Source organism: Melanotaenia boesemani, chromosome 9, assembly GCF_017639745.1.
Source record: "Melanotaenia boesemani isolate fMelBoe1 chromosome 9, fMelBoe1.pri, whole genome shotgun sequence".
NCBI lineage: Eukaryota > Metazoa > Chordata > Actinopteri > Atheriniformes > Melanotaeniidae > Melanotaenia > Melanotaenia boesemani.
In genome coordinates this window covers 15,356,176-15,373,736 of record NC_055690.1, presented here as the reverse complement: position 1 = coordinate 15,373,736, position 17,561 = coordinate 15,356,176, and the positions used below count along the sequence as shown (strand labels likewise).

General features: G+C 38.1%; 3 protein-coding genes across 4 annotated transcripts; all 3 read left to right on the top strand.

The window, feature by feature from the left end:
* The first annotated feature begins 3 nt into the window (after positions 1–3).
* rskra (ribosomal protein S6 kinase related a) lies at positions 4–6,839 on the top strand. The gene is made up of 13 exons (XM_041994737.1): positions 4–264; positions 2,370–2,630; positions 2,712–2,795; positions 2,871–2,939; positions 3,985–4,054; positions 4,617–4,724; positions 4,870–4,910; positions 4,994–5,021; positions 5,110–5,175; positions 5,357–5,446; positions 5,777–5,865; positions 5,942–6,052; positions 6,138–6,839. The coding sequence occupies exons 1-13, from the start codon at positions 154–156 to the stop codon at positions 6,417–6,419; spliced, it is 1,410 nt and encodes a 469-aa protein (XP_041850671.1). The 5' UTR covers positions 4–153; the 3' UTR covers positions 6,420–6,839.
* Positions 6,840–8,705: 1,866 nt separating this feature from the next.
* On the top strand, positions 8,706–11,831 carry aldoca (aldolase C, fructose-bisphosphate, a). The gene is made up of 9 exons (XM_041995890.1): positions 8,706–8,891; positions 9,329–9,464; positions 9,591–9,802; positions 9,948–10,002; positions 10,095–10,255; positions 10,345–10,428; positions 10,551–10,725; positions 10,813–11,012; positions 11,100–11,831. Exons 2-9 carry the CDS (start codon positions 9,353–9,355, stop codon positions 11,190–11,192), a joined length of 1,092 nt encoding a protein of 363 aa, XP_041851824.1. The 5' UTR covers positions 8,706–8,891; positions 9,329–9,352; the 3' UTR covers positions 11,193–11,831.
* Positions 11,832–12,946: 1,115 nt separating this feature from the next.
* On the top strand, positions 12,947–16,898 carry srsf1a (serine and arginine rich splicing factor 1a). Of its 2 annotated transcripts, XR_006011532.1 has the most exons (5): positions 12,947–13,371; positions 13,896–14,077; positions 14,932–15,104; positions 15,280–16,026; positions 16,476–16,898. XR_006011532.1 is itself a non-coding variant. In XM_041994635.1 (4 exons), the coding sequence occupies exons 1-4, from the start codon at positions 13,184–13,186 to the stop codon at positions 15,475–15,477; spliced, it is 741 nt and encodes a 246-aa protein (XP_041850569.1). In that variant the 5' UTR covers positions 12,947–13,183; the 3' UTR covers positions 15,478–16,898. The 2 variants fall into 2 exon arrangements, 1 of the variants encoding a protein (XP_041850569.1); XM_041994635.1 differs by having other exon boundaries at positions 15,280–16,898.
* The last annotated feature ends 663 nt before the right edge of the window (positions 16,899–17,561 follow it).

The following is a 17,561-nucleotide window of genomic DNA, read 5'->3' as shown; positions in this document are numbered from 1 at the left end:
CTCTGTGTCGGTCTGTGGGTCGCAGTGAGTTGGGGGAACAGAAGGGTGATAGATCATCGATCTGACAGCTTTAACTGGAGCGGAATCGAGTTCTTCCCGTTCTGGACTGGGAGCGCTTTTCATCTTCAGACGCACAATAACACGAGCACGTGGATGTTACGAGACGGAAAAAGAAGAAGCCGTTTTTGTCGTTTTTACTTGTTTTGGAGTGAAATTGTAAAATCTGAGGATGCGATGGGCGGTGAAATCAGCAAATGCGAGAAGGTGAGTGAATCGCACGCGGGAGTTTCTGTTTGGCGTTAGTAAAACAGCTGTCATGGAGGGATTTCCTGAACAGTTACACAGACGGGTTTTATGTCCATTTATTGTTATAATACTGTCAAATGTGTCGAGTCCTGGTATATGTTTTCTTTTTATCGCTCTCTTATTGCTGTGATGGAAACTCGCCTTTAATTAGTCAGAAATAGATGAACTGATTAGATCAGTGGATGCTGACCTTCCTCCTGACCTGTAGCATGACGCGCATTGTACGTTTGATCCTAGATGATAAATTTGAGCCCTTTTATTAAGATTTGTGTGTGTACGTGAGAGAGAAAGACTGAAAAGGGAAGATGAGCATGGACTACACAGGTGAAATCTAAATTATGTGTTTATATATGGCTCCTTGGCCACATAAAGATGAGTCCATACTTTCACCAAAAAGGCACAAAAACCCCGAACTGATACTCTGATAATATAACTTAACAATTTCCTGAATCATTGTGTTGCAGCTCATTGAAATTCTTTTGGTTTAATTGCTGTCTTTGCTTTATTTAAAATCCAATTATTTTCAGTAAATATAATTAGCTGCCTAGCTTTAACTTATACATTGAGGTTATTACATTATTCAAAATAACAAACAAGCGTCCATGATGTCTGTCACGTGTGCCATGAAGGACAGCTCCACCTCAGCCTGCTCTGGGTGTCAGTTGAGATTTATTCTTACATGGGCTGAATCTACGTATTCAAGGCACATTTAGTACATTTGCAGATCCCCTGAAAAGTTTTCTTTTTATTTTTCTAACACTTTTCCTTAAGCTAGAAGACAATGCAACCTTTTTTGCTATTATTTTTGTCAAAACATAAACCCTCCATGAAAAGGATGGTTGTGACAAAGTATTTTAAATTAGTGCATGTCTGTTGCATTTCTCCAAGGAAAAAAAAGTCAAGACATTTCTTGTTGGGAAAGTTCAGACTGTCTTACTGATTACTAAACTTTGCTATTGACTCTTGCGTGGTGTCATATTTTTGGATTGGATGATTGAAGCTGAAGAAACAAAACAAATAGGCAATTTAACAAATTTTAAAAAAAGGGGCCTCAGTAGCGCGTGGAAGAACCATACACAGCCACAACAGCCTGGCACCTCCTCCGCATGCTGGTGGTGACCAGCTTGAGCTCACACTGTTGTGGGATGGCTCTCCCCCCCCCAGTATTTGTAACAAATCAGCCAGTGTGGTTGTGTTGGTCACTCTGTCATGAACAGCAAAACCAAGCTGACCCCACCAGTGTTAAATGGGGTTGAGGTCTTTACTGTAGGGAGGCCATTCCATCCTCTCCACTCTCATATTCTGGAGGTTGTCTGATAATATCCACTCTTTGTTGACAAGCATCATCATGTTAGAATATAGAGTTCAGTTTCAGATTGTGGGATTACTTCCAATAATTAGCCATGTTATTCTAGTACAGATGATGCTTCCCCATACCATCATACTGCCTCCACCAAATGCTATGCTGATTGTTGCATGCTATCAGTGCAATCAACATAGCACTCTCCACACTTTAACCTTTGTTTCCAGCTAACTGCTGTACCACGGTCCATGCTCGCTGGAGCTTTTACTAGTCCTTTTTTATTTCATATCCTCAGTATTTTATTTGTACAGTTGATTTATCTCTAGTTTGGAGGTTTCTATGAGGAACATAAATTCCATTATCCAGGTTTCCCTTTTTCCTTCCTCTTGGAGAAACTTAAACTTTCTCATTTTTTCCTTTTTCTCTTTTTTTTCCCTTCATTTTTTTCCTGCTCAACATAAACACTTATGATGTGGGATTTTAAAGTGGCGTTGAATTAGTTTTATCTCTTATACAGAGATCCTAGATGTCTATGTTTACCTGCTCCAAACCTGTGTTGAGTTCTGCTGATTAACTTTGTACACAACATGCCTGTTTGCTCTTATTTCCTCAATAGATGTACTATGTAGTACATTAAAATGCAGTACTTACCTTTTGAAATGTATCAGTAAATTGTAGTATTAGAATAAAGATGTCAGTTCCATTCCACTCCCGATAAAAAGTATTCACTCTTTGATGTCCCTTTTCCTATTAAATGTAGAGAGAGCAATCATCTGCTCAGCGGCGACTCAGTCATGGGTTCCTCTCAAATGTCCGGGTTTCCATCGCTCACAGACTCGGACATTCTGCAACATTTTCTCAGCCTTTGGAAATGGACCTCCAACCGTCCGTCTCCCACCTTCTGCTTCCTCCAGAGGATGGCGGTGAGATGTCAGACGCTGAGAAGGCCCCTCCAACCTTCATCTCTGTCTTCTTGCCAGAATTCCCACACTGTAAAAATCCTGCAGGAGAGCATTTCCAGGTACTCTGGCCTAAAAGAGTGGATTTTTATGAAAGATACTGCAGAGGATACAGAGAGGTAACTTTACTTCTGTGCTCACAGACCCTGGGCTTCATCGCTAAAGGGTCATTTGGACCTATTTTGAAAATAAAGGATAACTGTAAAGAGAAGATTTACGCTGTTAAGGTTAGTATAATAGGAATTTCCACTGTTATAAAGGCACTAAATTATTTTAGTCTAATAATATGCATTTTTGCATAGGTTCTACCTAAGTCAGAGATCTTGAAGCAGGGAGTACTGGAGCAGTCAAAGGAGGAAGTCATCATTCAGGTAGAATACTTTTAAAGTCAGAGAATAGAAGCAGTGCTACCTTACAGCTAGTAGAAGTAAATCTATTCAGATTTTGCTTCCTTTTCTGACCTTTTTTGCATTAATAAAGCCCACATTGATACAATATATTATAATGTTATTGTGTTTATTCATTTATTTGACAATAAATAACTCCTGTGAGAACCCATCGGTGAAAGTAGATGATAACACAGTCTACAAATATCGTTTGTTAAGCGGTGATTGGTGCAAGTAATTCAGCCCCTGTTGTTAAAAGAAAGCAATTATGGTGTCAGGAGGTGGGGGACAACCTGAAAAAAAAAAAACAGCGCTGTTAAAATGGTGCACGAGTCAGTAGCTGAGATACTATCTGGCTTTCTGTTTGGTGGATTTTTGTCGGCTGCAACAAATTTAAGGAGTTTCTCAACATCTATGTGATAACTTTCAGGGTCTGCATTTGAAAGTGTGTGCCAGTTTAAATAGAAGTTTTTCAAATAACATTTTTCTTCACTGGCTTCAAAAGTTATTTGCATCAGTTTACTTCCAACTTCAGTCCAGTGATGATGATGATGGGGAAGAAGAAAAAACATTTAATTCACTTCAATTTAATGATACAGCACTGTTAAAAAATACATTAAACGTTTGGGGTTAAATGGTTAGTGTCTTCAAATCCGCAGGCAGCTACATTATTAATTAATAGTGTTATTAACCGTTTATTTAAATTATAAATAAAAAATATAAACACTGGCCAGGTTTAAAGTATTTTTACTGTATCTACTGAGGATTTCAATGTAAAAAGTGATATTTTTGTTGCACTGCTGCAATTTCTTTAACTATGTAACTCGAGAGTTTTGTAGTTCTTAATAATAGGCCAAGACTTTAATAATTATAAAGCACAAAAAGTATTCAGTCCCTGCTTCCACTTTCAGATGCATTACATGTACATGTAGTAACAAGTCTGGCTGAAATTGAATCATTTTAAGCTCCCCATCCATATCTCAATGTTATATTCACTGTCAATCTGTGTGTGTCGACTGTTGCATTGCAGCGGCAGCTCAAACACCCATTTATCCACAATCTGCAGGACTGCTGGCAGACGCAGCACCACCTCTTCATTAGTGAGTTAACAGAAACAAAACAGTGGCACAGTTCGACCCTCCTCTCCTCTGCTATCCTTTTTGTCTTCCTGACAAGTTCAGTTTTTCCCTCTCTGGACCCAAAGTAACACAAAGTACCCTGATGTTCAACCGTGCAGTCTAACAAATCTAACAAATCTAACAAATCTAATCACTAGGTTTTAAAGAGGCTTACTGCCATCTAATGAGAGTGCTGGGTAAAGCACAGGGCAGCTGCAGCTGCTGCATGACTCTCCAGTTTTCCCCCAATTATAATCACAGTTAAAACATATCTGCTGTTTTTATCTTTATATACTATATCTTTACTACTATACACTATTATATATCAGTGTTAAAATTTGGTATTAAATGTTACTCAGCTTACAAGAAACAGAACAAAAGCATGTGTGTTTTTAACTTGGCTTGCATTCTTGATATTTTCCACCTCCAGCAACATGTGGAATGAAAAAGTATTCTTTCTTGTAGTTACTAATCTTTTATTTCAGACTATGCTGATCATCTTGTTTCAGAGTCCTAAGAAATGTGTGTGTTTCATCCTCTGCAGTGTGGGACTACTGCAGCACAGGAGACTTGTACACTTACTGGTCACTGAAGGGCCAGTTTGGGGAGGAAGAGGTTCAGCTTTTTGCTGCAGAGCTGGGCAGTGCATTGGGTGTGTGGTCATCATATTAAACTTCGGTTTTGACTTTTGTTTATGAAGAAGTCATGGTTCAAATTTGCTCTTTAGTAAAATTGGATATTAAGTTGTTTTTATGTCTCATACCTACTGCTTTTTGTCTTGTGTTTGCCTTTTGTAGGTTTCCTTCATGACATGGGGATCATTCATAGAGATCTAAAGGCATGATTTAATTTGAAAATGCTGGATTTTATTTAAATATATTTTTCTGAGTCTTGAAGGTTATCATTTGTATGACTTTTCAGATGGAGAACATTCTATTAAGTGATCGAGGTAATGCTTGGCTTTCCATCTTACCGTTCAGAAACTGTCATCGATAGATTAAATTATGTTACATTAACAGTTTAATTACCTTGTACAGAAATAGGAAACAGGAAACATGAGTCAGACAGGCTACATCAGACCAGCTACAACAGTGACAGTAAAAGTAAGATAAACTAACACATCTTTAGACAATATCAGGAGTCTGTCTGGCCACAAAATGAAAATATTTAGTAAATTTATGAATAAAATATCAGCTTTAAAAGATACACAAAACACTTACAGAAACATTTGGTGCTGAATATAAAAGGAAATCAGTTTCACTGTGTGTTTTTGTCTTGATTCAGGTCACCTTCGTTTGTCTGATTTTGGACTCTCACGCCGCCTGAAGCGAGGAGGACGAGCGTTTACTATATGTGGGACGATTCCATACATGGGTGAGAGCTCATAAATGAAATCCATTCTCAAGAGAATATCTTTTTAGTAGTGGCTGTGTAGTTCGTATTGACTATTTATTTCATTTTCCTGTGACTGAATTGAAACCCCATCTTCATCATTAGAGCCACACCTGTGTCTTCCTCCCTCTGGATTCAGCTGACCCGGTTGTGAAAATAATACCCCCGTGATGTACCTTTTGGTTCTAATAACATTTGTTCTCTTCTCTGTGTTGTCTATGTTTTTTTTTCTTCTCTTTGTTTAATTTTCACATCTTCCCAGTTTTCCAGTCTTATTTTGTCATCATGAGTTTTTCTGTTTCGTCTCAACAGCTCCTGAAGTTTTGCGTGGGGGTCCATACAACCATGCTGCAGACTGGTGGTCTCTTGGCATTATGTTGTTCTCTCTGGTGATGGGAGAGGTAATAATTTATTAAATCTACATGTGTTCAAATACTGATGCGGATTTATTATGTATGTATCTTTTTCACTGTGCAGTTTCCAGTAGCTGCAGAGCCGGACCACACTAGCATGTGGAAGAGGGTCATGGATTTTAATTATGTTCTACCAAAGACCTTCAGCTCTGCTCTAATCTTACTACTTACTGGGGTCAGTAAACTTGATTTACCAACACTTATAGTTGGTAGAATTAAAATGTTGGCACACTTTTCACCTTCTCTCTTCACTGATTCAGCTTTTATGCAAAGATCCAGTGAACCGCCTTCGCAATCTGGAGTGTTTCAAAATGCAGGCCTTCTTCCGTGGCATATCGTTTGACCCTTACATGCTCCAGAAAACACCAGTCAAATTCATCCTGGACCTCAGGACCCATCCTGATTGGGCATCCAAATCAGTAAGAGGTGCCTCACTGGACCAGTTTGATAGCTTTGACTGTAATCAAATTTTCAACTCTCCTTCGACCCCCTGTGAACCGCCTCCTACTCACTCGACTGCAGAGCAGACCTGTAAAGCATAAAATTGGACTATTTTTGTTCCAGAGTTTGATTAAGACACTTCTGATCATAAATATTTATCTACATAAATGTTTCACCTCTTGGACTTGCAGTGTTTAAAAGTTTCCTTTTCGTCTGTATAAACTTATTAAGAAAAATCTTCTGTTCCGTGTTTTTTGCAGCATAAAATACCTCAGTGTTGTGGGTCTATTTAACTCCTCATCTTATTTGTTGTTTATTAATAGTTTTGGAATTCTATTAAATGATATAAGAATCAAAATTAGATTTTTCTTGCCATGATATTGTTATTTTAAGGTTTAGAGTCTAATTTTCTGGTTTGATTTGACTAATTAGTTACTAAATACAATTTGTTCATGTCCTTTGGGTGTCTTTATGAAATGTGTCTTAATTTAAATGTGTTTTATACCAAATTCTTTCAATAAACCTTTGCTATTCTATTTTTTATAGTGGAAAGTATTTAACAAACAACCCAGTTTTGTTTTATTTTTCTACAGAATCATGCTGGTTTATGTTTAATGAGAATTTTATAGATATTTTATTTTCTAATCAAATAAATAATTTTATGAATTGAAAGATGACCTGAAAAGTATCTCCTAAAATCAGAAATTATATGAGTTTGCATCTGAACATGTGGACTTTGTTCTTGTAATTCTGTTGTATTTGTTTTTTGAACTGCAACAAACTTCAAATAAAAACATAATTCTCATCCCATTCTCCAGTAATGATAACACATCATGGATAGTGAATATAACTGCTGTAGTAGTTAAATAAATATTCAAAAAGAGCTCACAAGATACTTGTGAAGCTTTCAATCATAACCCTCTGAAAAAAATGACAAAATTACTAAGATGTACTATACAAAGTTAAATCTCACCATGCCTGAACAAAATCCTTTCATTTAAAGATTATTTCAGTCTTCTAGGCTTAAATTCTCAGTTGCTGTTTTATCAAATTTCATACAATAGAAATAAAGCATGAAAATTCTCTATTCATTAGGCTAATTTATCTCATGTCAGCTGTAGATGTATAAATGTTGCATCTGGATACATTATGACTAACTTTCATCCTCTAATCGACCCATTTAGAGGATCCCTCACAAACCCATTGAGGACAACCAAAATAGGACAGAAATTGAGGACTAGATAAAGTTTCATTATTAAATGTTTTAATTAGGTAACAGAGAAAAAGTCAAGAGTCCCAGTGGAAGCAGCCATGCATAATTGCTGTACTTCTTGAAGTCGTGTATCTATTTAAAACTGTATCTCCTGAATGGGAGAGCACCGACTCCTCCCTGCGCCGTCCTGACATTGAATTCCCTCTCAGGCCCTTGTCTTAGACAGGTCCACCAAGTCTGTGTTGTGGTTCTATGATGGCAGGCAGTCCAGTGACCCATATCTAGTTTTAGAGGCACACTGACACACAATAGTGAAGAGAGGAGTCTCTAGAAATGCTGGTGAATCGTTCCACACAGGGCCACCAAATGGTAATATTATGTAACAGAACTCACAACAGAAAAAGGTTAAACTGAGCTGTGCAGAACAAAACTGTTCAGCTCATCAAAATTCTTAGCAATAGCTTAGAACTATTGCTATTAGCCACACAAAAGCATCATTTATAGGCTTTGAGTTAGTTTTTTAAAGCAAATATCACATGTAAATAACAAGTTTCTGTTATCATAAGCTTGTGCCGCACATACAAACACATACATGGTACAAAAAAGACATAGAAGAGAAATATCCCCTCCTAAAAATGGATATGGTAAATTTGACCTCCTTTTGGTCCAATTTGGGCCATATTGCCTTGTACACTGAACTTGGAAATTATTTCTATTTCTGACATTTTCCATCACATTCTTTACAGTTTAAAGCTCATAAGAAAAGCCACTGAGTGCATGAATTGCTCTGAGACTGAAAGCTCCCTGTGAGTTTGGGTGTGCGAAGACCAAATTATCAGGAGAACTGGAACGTTCCTCTGGGCACATTTTTACTAATTAAGATAAAAATAGTACACCTCGGGGATTGGTTAAATGCTTAAATTAAGTTCCTATTGGGACTCTGATTGGCAAAAGAATATATGATTTGATATTTCTCGTGAAGCCTGAATGCAGAGTTGGATCCAAATGAGTTAAACAGCTGTAGCTGTAAGAACTTACACACATGAGCTGAAGTTAAACACAACATATTTATAAGAGCTGGATTGAGTTATTCTTTGGGATGTGACTTAAGAAATTGGGAAATCGTTGCATCAGAGTGCAAAAGAAGGAGCTGAAAAAAGGATGGTGATATTTAAATAGAACAATGAGTCATCAAGACTTTCGAATTGAATTGGGACAAAGGTGGGTGTACAAGCCCCGCCTAGGGGTGTGGGCATGTGAGATGTGACATACTTGAGCTGGATACAAACTGGAGCTGATGGAAGGGCTCCATCACTGTTCATCACATCTGTGGAGGAGACACTTTTGATTTCATTCCCAGGTAAGAAAGCTGTATTTCTTTTTTGAGTAAATTTCTTTTAAGTTTAATGGTAAACTTGCACATCCCTAACAGTTAGACAGTAAACACCAAGGTTTCAAAAATAAAGATTATTTAAAACTTAAACCAGTGGACGATTAAAATACATACATCTCTAAAACTTTAAGGATAATGTAACATAAAGAATAAAATACAGCTTCAAAAAAGAAAAATAATAATTTTATAAGCTGAATTCTTCAACAGCTTCATTACAATCTGCTGGAGAAAATATAATTAAAGACCTAATGGCTACTGCTTCAAGCCTCATCGATTTCTTCTGTTTTTACGAAAGACAAAAGAAATAGGTTAGATGAAAGTAAAAAATATTGTCTGTATTAACAAATTTCATAGCAGTTGTTGCCAAAGAATGAATAATCATAAGGTCACATCTTTCACCACAGGCTGTTCGGGCAGTCAGTCACAAGATGACGCACCAGTTCCCAACACTCTCCGAGGCTCAGAAGAGGGAGCTCCATGAAACTGCTCTACGCATAGTTTCTCCAGGGAAGGGCATTCTGGCTGCAGATGAGTCTGTGGGTCTGTAGCAATGTTTCTTTCTTTTTCTATAAACAATCTTTTGCATGAGCATTAAAAGTGCTTTCTGTCACTGATTAAACCACCCAGCCCAAAAAGTTTCACATGCACACAATATCTTAACCGCAGGCAGCATGGCTAAGCGACTGGCCCAAGTTGGAGTGGAGAACACGGAGGAGAACCGGAGGCAGTATCGTCAGATCCTGTTTAGTGCAGATGATCGCATCAATAGCTGCATCGGAGGGGTCATCTTCTTCCATGAGACGCTGTACCAGCACTCTGATAATGGTGTACCCTTTGTTAAAATGATCAGGGACAGAGGCATCCTAGTTGGCATTAAGGTATGTCAGCTTAATACTTATTGTGTCATGCAGTGTGGTTCCAGGTTTTATGATCAGAGGTAGATTTTTCTTTTTTAAAAAAAGAAGAAGAAAAGAAAAAAGAATATTGAAGGAAATAAAGTTCTTTCTGTGTATTGTTTATCAGGTTGATAAAGGTGTTGTACCCCTGGCAGGAACGTGTGGAGAAACCACCACACAAGGTCACACAAGCTCATCTTTGAAAGCTGTTGAATTTGTCATTTTAACTTGCAGAGAACCCCATCACATCACCTTTTTGAACCTCTCTCCATAGGTCTGGATGGATTGTCAGAGCGCTGTGCGCAGTATAAAAAGGATGGAGCTGTCTTTGCAAAGTGGCGCTGTGTGCTAAAAATCAGTGATTCCAATCCATCTAAACTTGCAATCACAGAAAATGCTAATGTTCTTGCACGCTACTCAAGTATCTGCCAGCAGGTCAGAACTCTACATTGTAATAGCTTACCTACAAATCGTTGTTATGTATTGTATCTGCAGAGATTGATAATCACTCTTTTCTTGGCCAGCATGGCATTGTGCCCATCATAGAACCAGAGATCTTGCCTGATGGTGATCATGACCTGAAACGCTGCCAGTATGTCACTGAGAAGGTGGGTTTATCCTCTATTCCTTACTGCATATGCGCAGATGTGTGACGAACAAGTAGAAGAAGTGACACAGATACAGTTTTCCAGAAGTTGAAACCTCTGTTACAACACTGTATTTGCTGTAGGTCCTGGCTGCTGTGTACAAGGCCATGTCAGACCATCATGTTTACCTGGAAGGTACTCTCGTCAAACCCAACATGGTTACTCCTGGACACAGCTGCCCCACCAAATATAGCCCAGAGGAGGTTGCTATGGCAACTGTCACTGCCCTGCGCCGCACTGTTCCCCCAGCTGTCACAGGTGCGTGGAACCCCTGCTGCTTCTGGATGATTTTAAACTGAAATATGTGAGATCTGTAGAAAAGTACGAAATTCCTGTGCCCCTCAGGAGTCACTTTCCTTTCGGGAGGTCAGAGTGAAGAGGAGGCCACCGTCCACCTCAATGCCATAAACAACTGCCCTCTGGCTAAACCCTGGATCCTGAGCTTCTCTTTTGGCCGGGCCCTGCAGGCGTCTGCACTGAGAGCCTGGAGAGGACATAAAGAGAATGAGAAAGCCGCCACCGAGCAGTTCATCAAGAGAGCAGAGGTACTTTTAAATCTTTTTACCTGCAGAAAACATACATTAACTGGAGTTTGATTAATTTGCTGTCTGCTTGTTCTGTTCTGCCCTCAGGTCAACAGTATGGCGTGTCAGGGGAAATACACTGGTGGAGATAACTATGGTGAAGCTGGCCATCGCGTCTACGGTTCCTGTCATGCATACTAGAGAGTATAAAATCAAGTTTTATTTAGTATTGTGTTGTTTAATTCCATATTAAGATAGATCACAGAAAAACTGTACTTTAGATATGTAGTTTAAGTCAGAAAACTGGCACACACAATGATGTTGAATGAAAACTACTGACAACATGTTTTCTTGCCTTGATAAATAAGGACAATCACAATAAGGCCTTGGGTATTTCTAATGCATGAACTAAATGAGGATGTTTGCTTTTACTATGGAATAATGCCATGAAATAAGCTTCAAAATATCACAATACTGACCTTCCATGTGCTGGAAGTACACACAACATATTTAACTGCAATACAATTAATTAATTGTAGAAATAGCTTTTTAATGAAATATGCTGTTTTTCAACACCTTATTATATGATGGCCTACCAAGATTGTGTGTAGCTTCTCTGTGTGTGACTGAATGAATTTGCATAGTTTGTTATTTATTAAGTCATGGACATGCAGAAACAGCAATATTGCATGGAATTAGCTTCAGGCTAATTTTCCTCTGCAGTCCTTGGGCATGACATAGCATCAGCTCAATGGTTACCACAACACTTGTGATGTTATTCTCTGTAGTACTTTGTGTAAAATAGTCTGATAATTATAAATGACAATGCAATAAAACTAATCTGAGAAAGTCTGATTTATTTATGGGATGTCACACTTGACTGCAGGAACTTATTTGCATAATTTGAAGGATATAATTGTTTAGAAGCTGTATTGCTCCCACAATAGGATATGGTGAAGTTGCAGTACAGAAGTCCTGGAGGAGGCGCCAGAGATTTTCAAAGAAAATGTTCAGTTTTGACATCAATATTTTAAAAGGCTTTAGCTTGAAAGTTGTTAGTTAGCCTTTTTGTTATTTTATACCTACAGTTTATTAAGAAACTTTTAAAAATTACGACAGAAGAATCTTTATTTTTCTTTTATTCTTTAAAATAAAGTTTTCCAAAATTTCAGCACTTATATTAATATTCTTGCATTTAATTGACATAAAATCTATTATCCTTAACTTTTCCTAAACATCTTATGAAAACACAGATTGTACAGATATTTAAATATAAAAAGTGGAATAATCAGAGAAAGATCTCATGTTACGGAATGTCTCTTTTCTGAATAATACATGCTATGTTGGAATCTATATCTAATCTTAATAACCCTAAAAAAAGTTTATTTATTTATATATTTATTTTATATTGTTATAATCACAAAAAAGGATATTAGTTAATCATTGAAAAAATAGCTGGAACAATAGTATGAAATATACTTTTGCAAAATTACTCATTTAATGTCACTTATCTATATCTAGACTGCATAAAAACACATCTACTAACCAGACAGAAACAATTATAGTTGTCTTGTGTCTCCAGTTGGGTGTCTTCAACATGCTTTGCATCACTTTACATTTCTTCACTGCCATTTCTTTCTCCCATTTAGCCAATTTTGCATATTTTTCCCAGTTCTGTGCATCTAAATTAAGTTGTTTTAGCATCTCTTGGCCATTCTGATTTCATTTTGTGTCATATTTGTGTAGTGTTGGTTGCTTCATGTCAAACTTTGATAGCTTCTTGTGATTGTCAGTTTAGTTGTGTGAGAAGATAAAACTATTTTATGCTCTAAGTTTGAAGGAAAATATGTATTACGTTGTTTTGACACATGCTCCTGTGGGCGGACTACTTTCTAAGGCGGATGTGTCAGATTCGACTACGGGTTTCCGGTATTCATGAGATTCTCGGTGAAGAGGCGCGGATCCTGAAGAAATCGAGAGTAGATAGTCACGTCTAGAGCGCTAACGTCTCGAGTTTAGACTGCTCAGTAAATATCTTGCACTTTGTATTAAAAACGGTGTTCTATTTTTTTCTACTTTATCCATTTTTCTTATTGTAGATTTACAGTCGTTCGAGTCTAATCTCTTTGTGTGCACAGCTACTCTGAATTCTGCAAAGAAGAACAGACCTTTGGGTTAATAAGTTAGCAGCCATGTCTGGTGTTGTCCGAGGCCCTGCTGGAAACAACGACTGCAGGATTTACGTTGGAAATCTTCCCCCAGATATTCGCACAAAAGATGTAGAAGATGTCTTCTATAAGTACGGAACAATCAGAGATATCGATCTGAAGAACCGAAGAGGTGGACCACCTTTCGCCTTTATCGAATTCGAAGACCCGAGGTAATGAGCTAACTGTTAGCATGCTAGGCCACGGCCAGCCCATTGTGTTGCTAACGCGTTGCTCAGGGCTCAGACTATTACCTGGGTTTGCATTGTTCTCATAACGAAACGTGGTGTGCACTCACAGGGTTACGATTTCCTTAACGTTTATACTCTTAGTATAAAAGTGTTGTGCGGTTGAGCACTTACAGGTTTATTCCCCTGTTTGCAGAATATTGTCAGAGTATGTGAATGTATGACACACAGTCTCCGCCTCGTTTCTGCACCGAAAATGGTTTGAATCAACGCGTTAACAACTTTACGATTGATTCTTTTGTTAATTCAGTGGTTGTTTTTTTCCCCAGATAATTTCTGTTAAACAAATCTTCTCTCATTAAAGTTGTTTGCATGTCTGCAAGGCGGATTAGCAGAGTTTAAGAGCCACTAACATGGCTGCCGTCCGATTCTCCATGCTCACTGCACGCATGATCAACCTCGCCGTCTTCGATGTTAATTTCTTGCTTGCATTTTCCCTCTCAAAACAGGGACGCCGATGATGCCGTCTATGGACGTGATGGATATGACTACGACGGCTACAGACTGCGCGTGGAGTTTCCTCGGAGCGGCAGAGGCTCAAGGGGAGGCGGTTTTGGAGGGATTGGTGGAGCACCCAGAGGCAGATACGGGCCACCGTCTAGACGCTCCGAATACAGGGTCGTTGTTTCAGGTAAAAGAACAAACTAGTCGGTCACATATTTGTTTAAAAGTTAATGTGTGGCGGATTGTTTTGCTTGCACAAGAATTAATATTTGGACAGCTTTACTTTAAAGCACGAGTTATTTGAAAAGTCATGATTGTGGTGGGTGTTAGATATAGCAAAAAAAATAAACACGCCACATTGACATAAGATCATGAACATTTAACATCTTAAAAATATTTTTAATTTATATTTAAAATTATGATGCAACTTTGAAGGAATTTGGTGAAAAACATTCTAAATTTAATATTTTTAAGGAAAGAAAAAATGGGAAAAAGAGGCAAAAACATTCTAAGTGTAATGCATTTCAAATTTGGCTAAATGTAGTACAGTTCACCACCAGTCTTGCCTTTGGTTGTAAAAGAAATTGGTATGTAATTGTTCTTTAATCCTTAGTCTTTCTTTTAACGTGTAGTTGATTTAAACGGGTAATATCAGGTATGTGATGTACCACTTCCAGGAAGACTAAAAAGAAATGTTCATACCTTGTGTCAGTTGTGTCAAACATTAAAGCAGACTATAATTGGTCCAAATGGTATTGTTCTGAAATAAAACTGGAATGAGTTGATTTTCCTTACATTCACTCATGTTTTTCCTTGGTTTTATGCTACTTAGATGGGTGTCTGTTCCAAGGAGACCTATCCTTACCTTGACAAATGCAGAAATTACCTCATTATCAAACTTTTTTTAATTAAAAAAATTACATATATATATATATATATATATATATATATATATATATATAATTTTATTTTTCCTGGCTCATCAACTGTTCTTGCAAGTCCGCTGTGTTCCACCTAACACGTTACTTTCACGTTGCCCAGGTCTCCCTCAGAGCGGTAGCTGGCAGGACCTGAAGGACCACATGCGTGAGGCTGGTGACGTGTGCTACGCTGATGTTTACAGAGATGGAACCGGAGTAGTAGAGTTTGTGCGCAAAGAAGACATGACCTATGCTGTTCGAAAGCTGGACAACACCAAATTCCGTTCACATGAGGTATGTGTACTGATTTGATCAATGGTCATGGAAAATATATCTTTGCTGTGTGGAGGTGAGTACTTGATGAAATCTGTTTGATGTATTGAACAGCACCCAGCCCATATGTCCAGATGTATTTGCACCAGAGACAGAAATGTTGTCTTTTCAATGTCAAGTTTTTTGTGTCCGCTAGGGAGAGACTGCGTACATTCGTGTGAAATTAGATGGTCCCCGCAGCCCAAGTTACGGAAGATCACGCTCCCGCAGTCGTGGCAGCCGGAGCAGAAGCCGCAGTCGCAGTGCCAGCCGCAGTCGCAGCAATTCCCGTGGTCGTGGCAGAGGATCGCCCCGCTACTCGCCTCGTCACAGCCGCTCTCGCTCCCGTTCCTAAACCTTAATATCATCAATGTTTTGCCCTTTGGATGTATTCCCTCCTGTTTTTACCTCTTATAAGTTACTCCAGATGTCAGCTATTGATTTTTAATTTTTGCATTTCTTGTCCCGATGTCCTTGTGGATGATCCTGGTATGTAGATGTACTCCCCCATACCCTCTCTACCTTTCCCTTCCCTTCTCAATCTGATTTGCCCTTTTGTTTTCTCCCTCTCTTCTTTTCTGTCATCTCAATTTTTGCAACATTACAAGTTGTGCTGTGTTGAACTTCAAAAATGTTGAGTTGTAATGGGCTGCACTCAATGTTTTTGCAAGTGTTGAAAATTGAAGATCTTGTTTGAGTTTTTTTTTTATAGTAGGTTCTCTTTGGGTATGGTGGGTGGGCTGTGTTGACGGGAAGCCCGATACTTAACTGTATTTTACCCTTGTGTCTTCCTTTAGACATCTGAGGAGAAGGATTAAAGTGATTTGGAATAAAACCATTGTGGAGCACATTTCATTTGTATGGTCAGGATAGGACATCTAGGAGCAATCAGGTCGAGGCAATGGTATGCGTCATATTCCATAAATTGAACACTTTTAATAGGTTGAAATGTCATTTAAATGCATGTCATTTAACAAAGCCTTATGTGCTGTACTTTGTTATATAAACAGTCTTTAACATGTTATTTTGGCCTGTGACAGAATAAGCAGTCCTAAAACCAATGTTGTGATGTAAGTGTAACACCTTTGCTGTCAAATGTAAAAGATCAGAATCACTTCTTTGTTACAAAAGCGTCCCACCTTTAAATGTCCTCACCGGTAAAAGTACTTTAAGGTCAGGGATCAATAGTTTTTGTGTTCAGTGGCTTTTGTTTCTTTTTTTTTTCTTTTTTCTTTTTTCTTTTTTTTTCTTTGACCTAAGATTAGTGCTCAACAAGGAAAAAGAAAATGGGCCCAAAACTATTGACATTTTATTCTAACAGTCTGCCTCTGATTTTCTTCCTGGTATTTCAAGGTTTTGATTGGAGGAGTGGCTCAGTGGATCCCAATCCTTGGAGCTGGATGAGTGGATCGATTAGGGAAGGGATAGGCAAGGATGGATGCTCGGAACGGGAGCCGTTTTCGAGGATTCATATTGGTTGATTTCAGAACTAATTAATGGGAGTCCCAGAGCAACTACCTTCTCTTCCCCCCCTTTTTTTTCTTTTGTTTTACACCCCCAGCCTTTAAAAAAAAAAAAATCAGTGATAATGGCTTTATTGTACAAGAAATGGAAACAGAGGACCAGGAAGTTGGATCAAAGGATGGAATCGTAGATGCCTGGTATGAGGGAATGAAATGAGGGGAGGGGGTTCAATCTGGGTATAGTTTTTTGTTTTTATTTTTGCTTAATCTTTCTTTTTCTCTTAGCATTTTCAATAAAAACAATTCAATACAAGCATTCATAGTTTTGTTTTTATTTGTGACCCGAACCCAAATATTTGTCTGATAAAGCTTCCCATACTAGTCACGAGTTTGAAGGAGAACAAAAAAGTGAAGCAGAGATCCAACTGAAGAAATGCCGCTAACAGCCCACAATACTAATGCATTTATTCAGTATTCAAAGCAGCAGTTACAAAGCTGCGATGGTGGCAGATGAAAACCCATTTTTAGGCTCAGCCAAATGATACTTATTGGTGAAAAGAAATTAAAATATTGTGCAAAACAGAAGTTATTCCTGTAATTCAACTTGAAATGGCAAACTAATATACTCATTAATTGCAAAGTGAGATTTTAAGCGTTCATTATAATTTTGATAATTATGGTTTACAGCTTATGAAAACTCTAAAACCTCAAAGTTTAAATATTGCATGGAACACACACACACACACACACACATATATATATATATATATATATATACATAACTGAATACAGAAATGTTGACTATCCAAAGGTTATAGTCATATATGTGAACTTAGTACTTGGTTTGAGACCCTTGCATTAATTACTGCCTCAATATGGTGTGGCATGGATGTTGTTTAATGGAAGACCAGGATGCTTCAATAGTGGCCTTCAACTCTTCTGCATTGCTCTGTCTCGTGTCTCTCTTGGCAATGCC

Bases quoted from the DNA above. Each gene is read 5' to 3' on its own strand.
- rskra (XM_041994737.1), top strand. From the start codon at position 154: ATGTTACGAGACGGAAAAAGAAGAAGCCGTTTTTGTCGTTTTTACTTG. The intron at 4,055-4,616 runs GTGAGTTAACAG...CATCCTCTGCAG, and splicing joins GCAGCACCACCTCTTCATTA to TGTGGGACTACTGCAGCACA. The intron at 5,447-5,776 runs GTGAGAGCTCAT...TCGTCTCAACAG, and splicing joins TGGGACGATTCCATACATGG to CTCCTGAAGTTTTGCGTGGG.
- aldoca (XM_041995890.1), top strand. From the start codon at position 9,353: ATGACGCACCAGTTCCCAACACTCTCCGAGGCTCAGAAGAGGGAGCTC. The intron at 10,429-10,550 runs GTGGGTTTATCC...TATTTGCTGTAG, and splicing joins GCCAGTATGTCACTGAGAAG to GTCCTGGCTGCTGTGTACAA. The intron at 11,013-11,099 runs GTACTTTTAAAT...TTCTGCCCTCAG, and splicing joins AGTTCATCAAGAGAGCAGAG to GTCAACAGTATGGCGTGTCA.
- srsf1a (XM_041994635.1), top strand. From the start codon at position 13,184: ATGTCTGGTGTTGTCCGAGGCCCTGCTGGAAACAACGACTGCAGGATT. The intron at 13,372-13,895 runs GTAATGAGCTAA...CTCTCAAAACAG, and splicing joins ATCGAATTCGAAGACCCGAG to GGACGCCGATGATGCCGTCT. The intron at 15,105-15,279 runs GTATGTGTACTG...TGTGTCCGCTAG, and splicing joins CCAAATTCCGTTCACATGAG to GGAGAGACTGCGTACATTCG.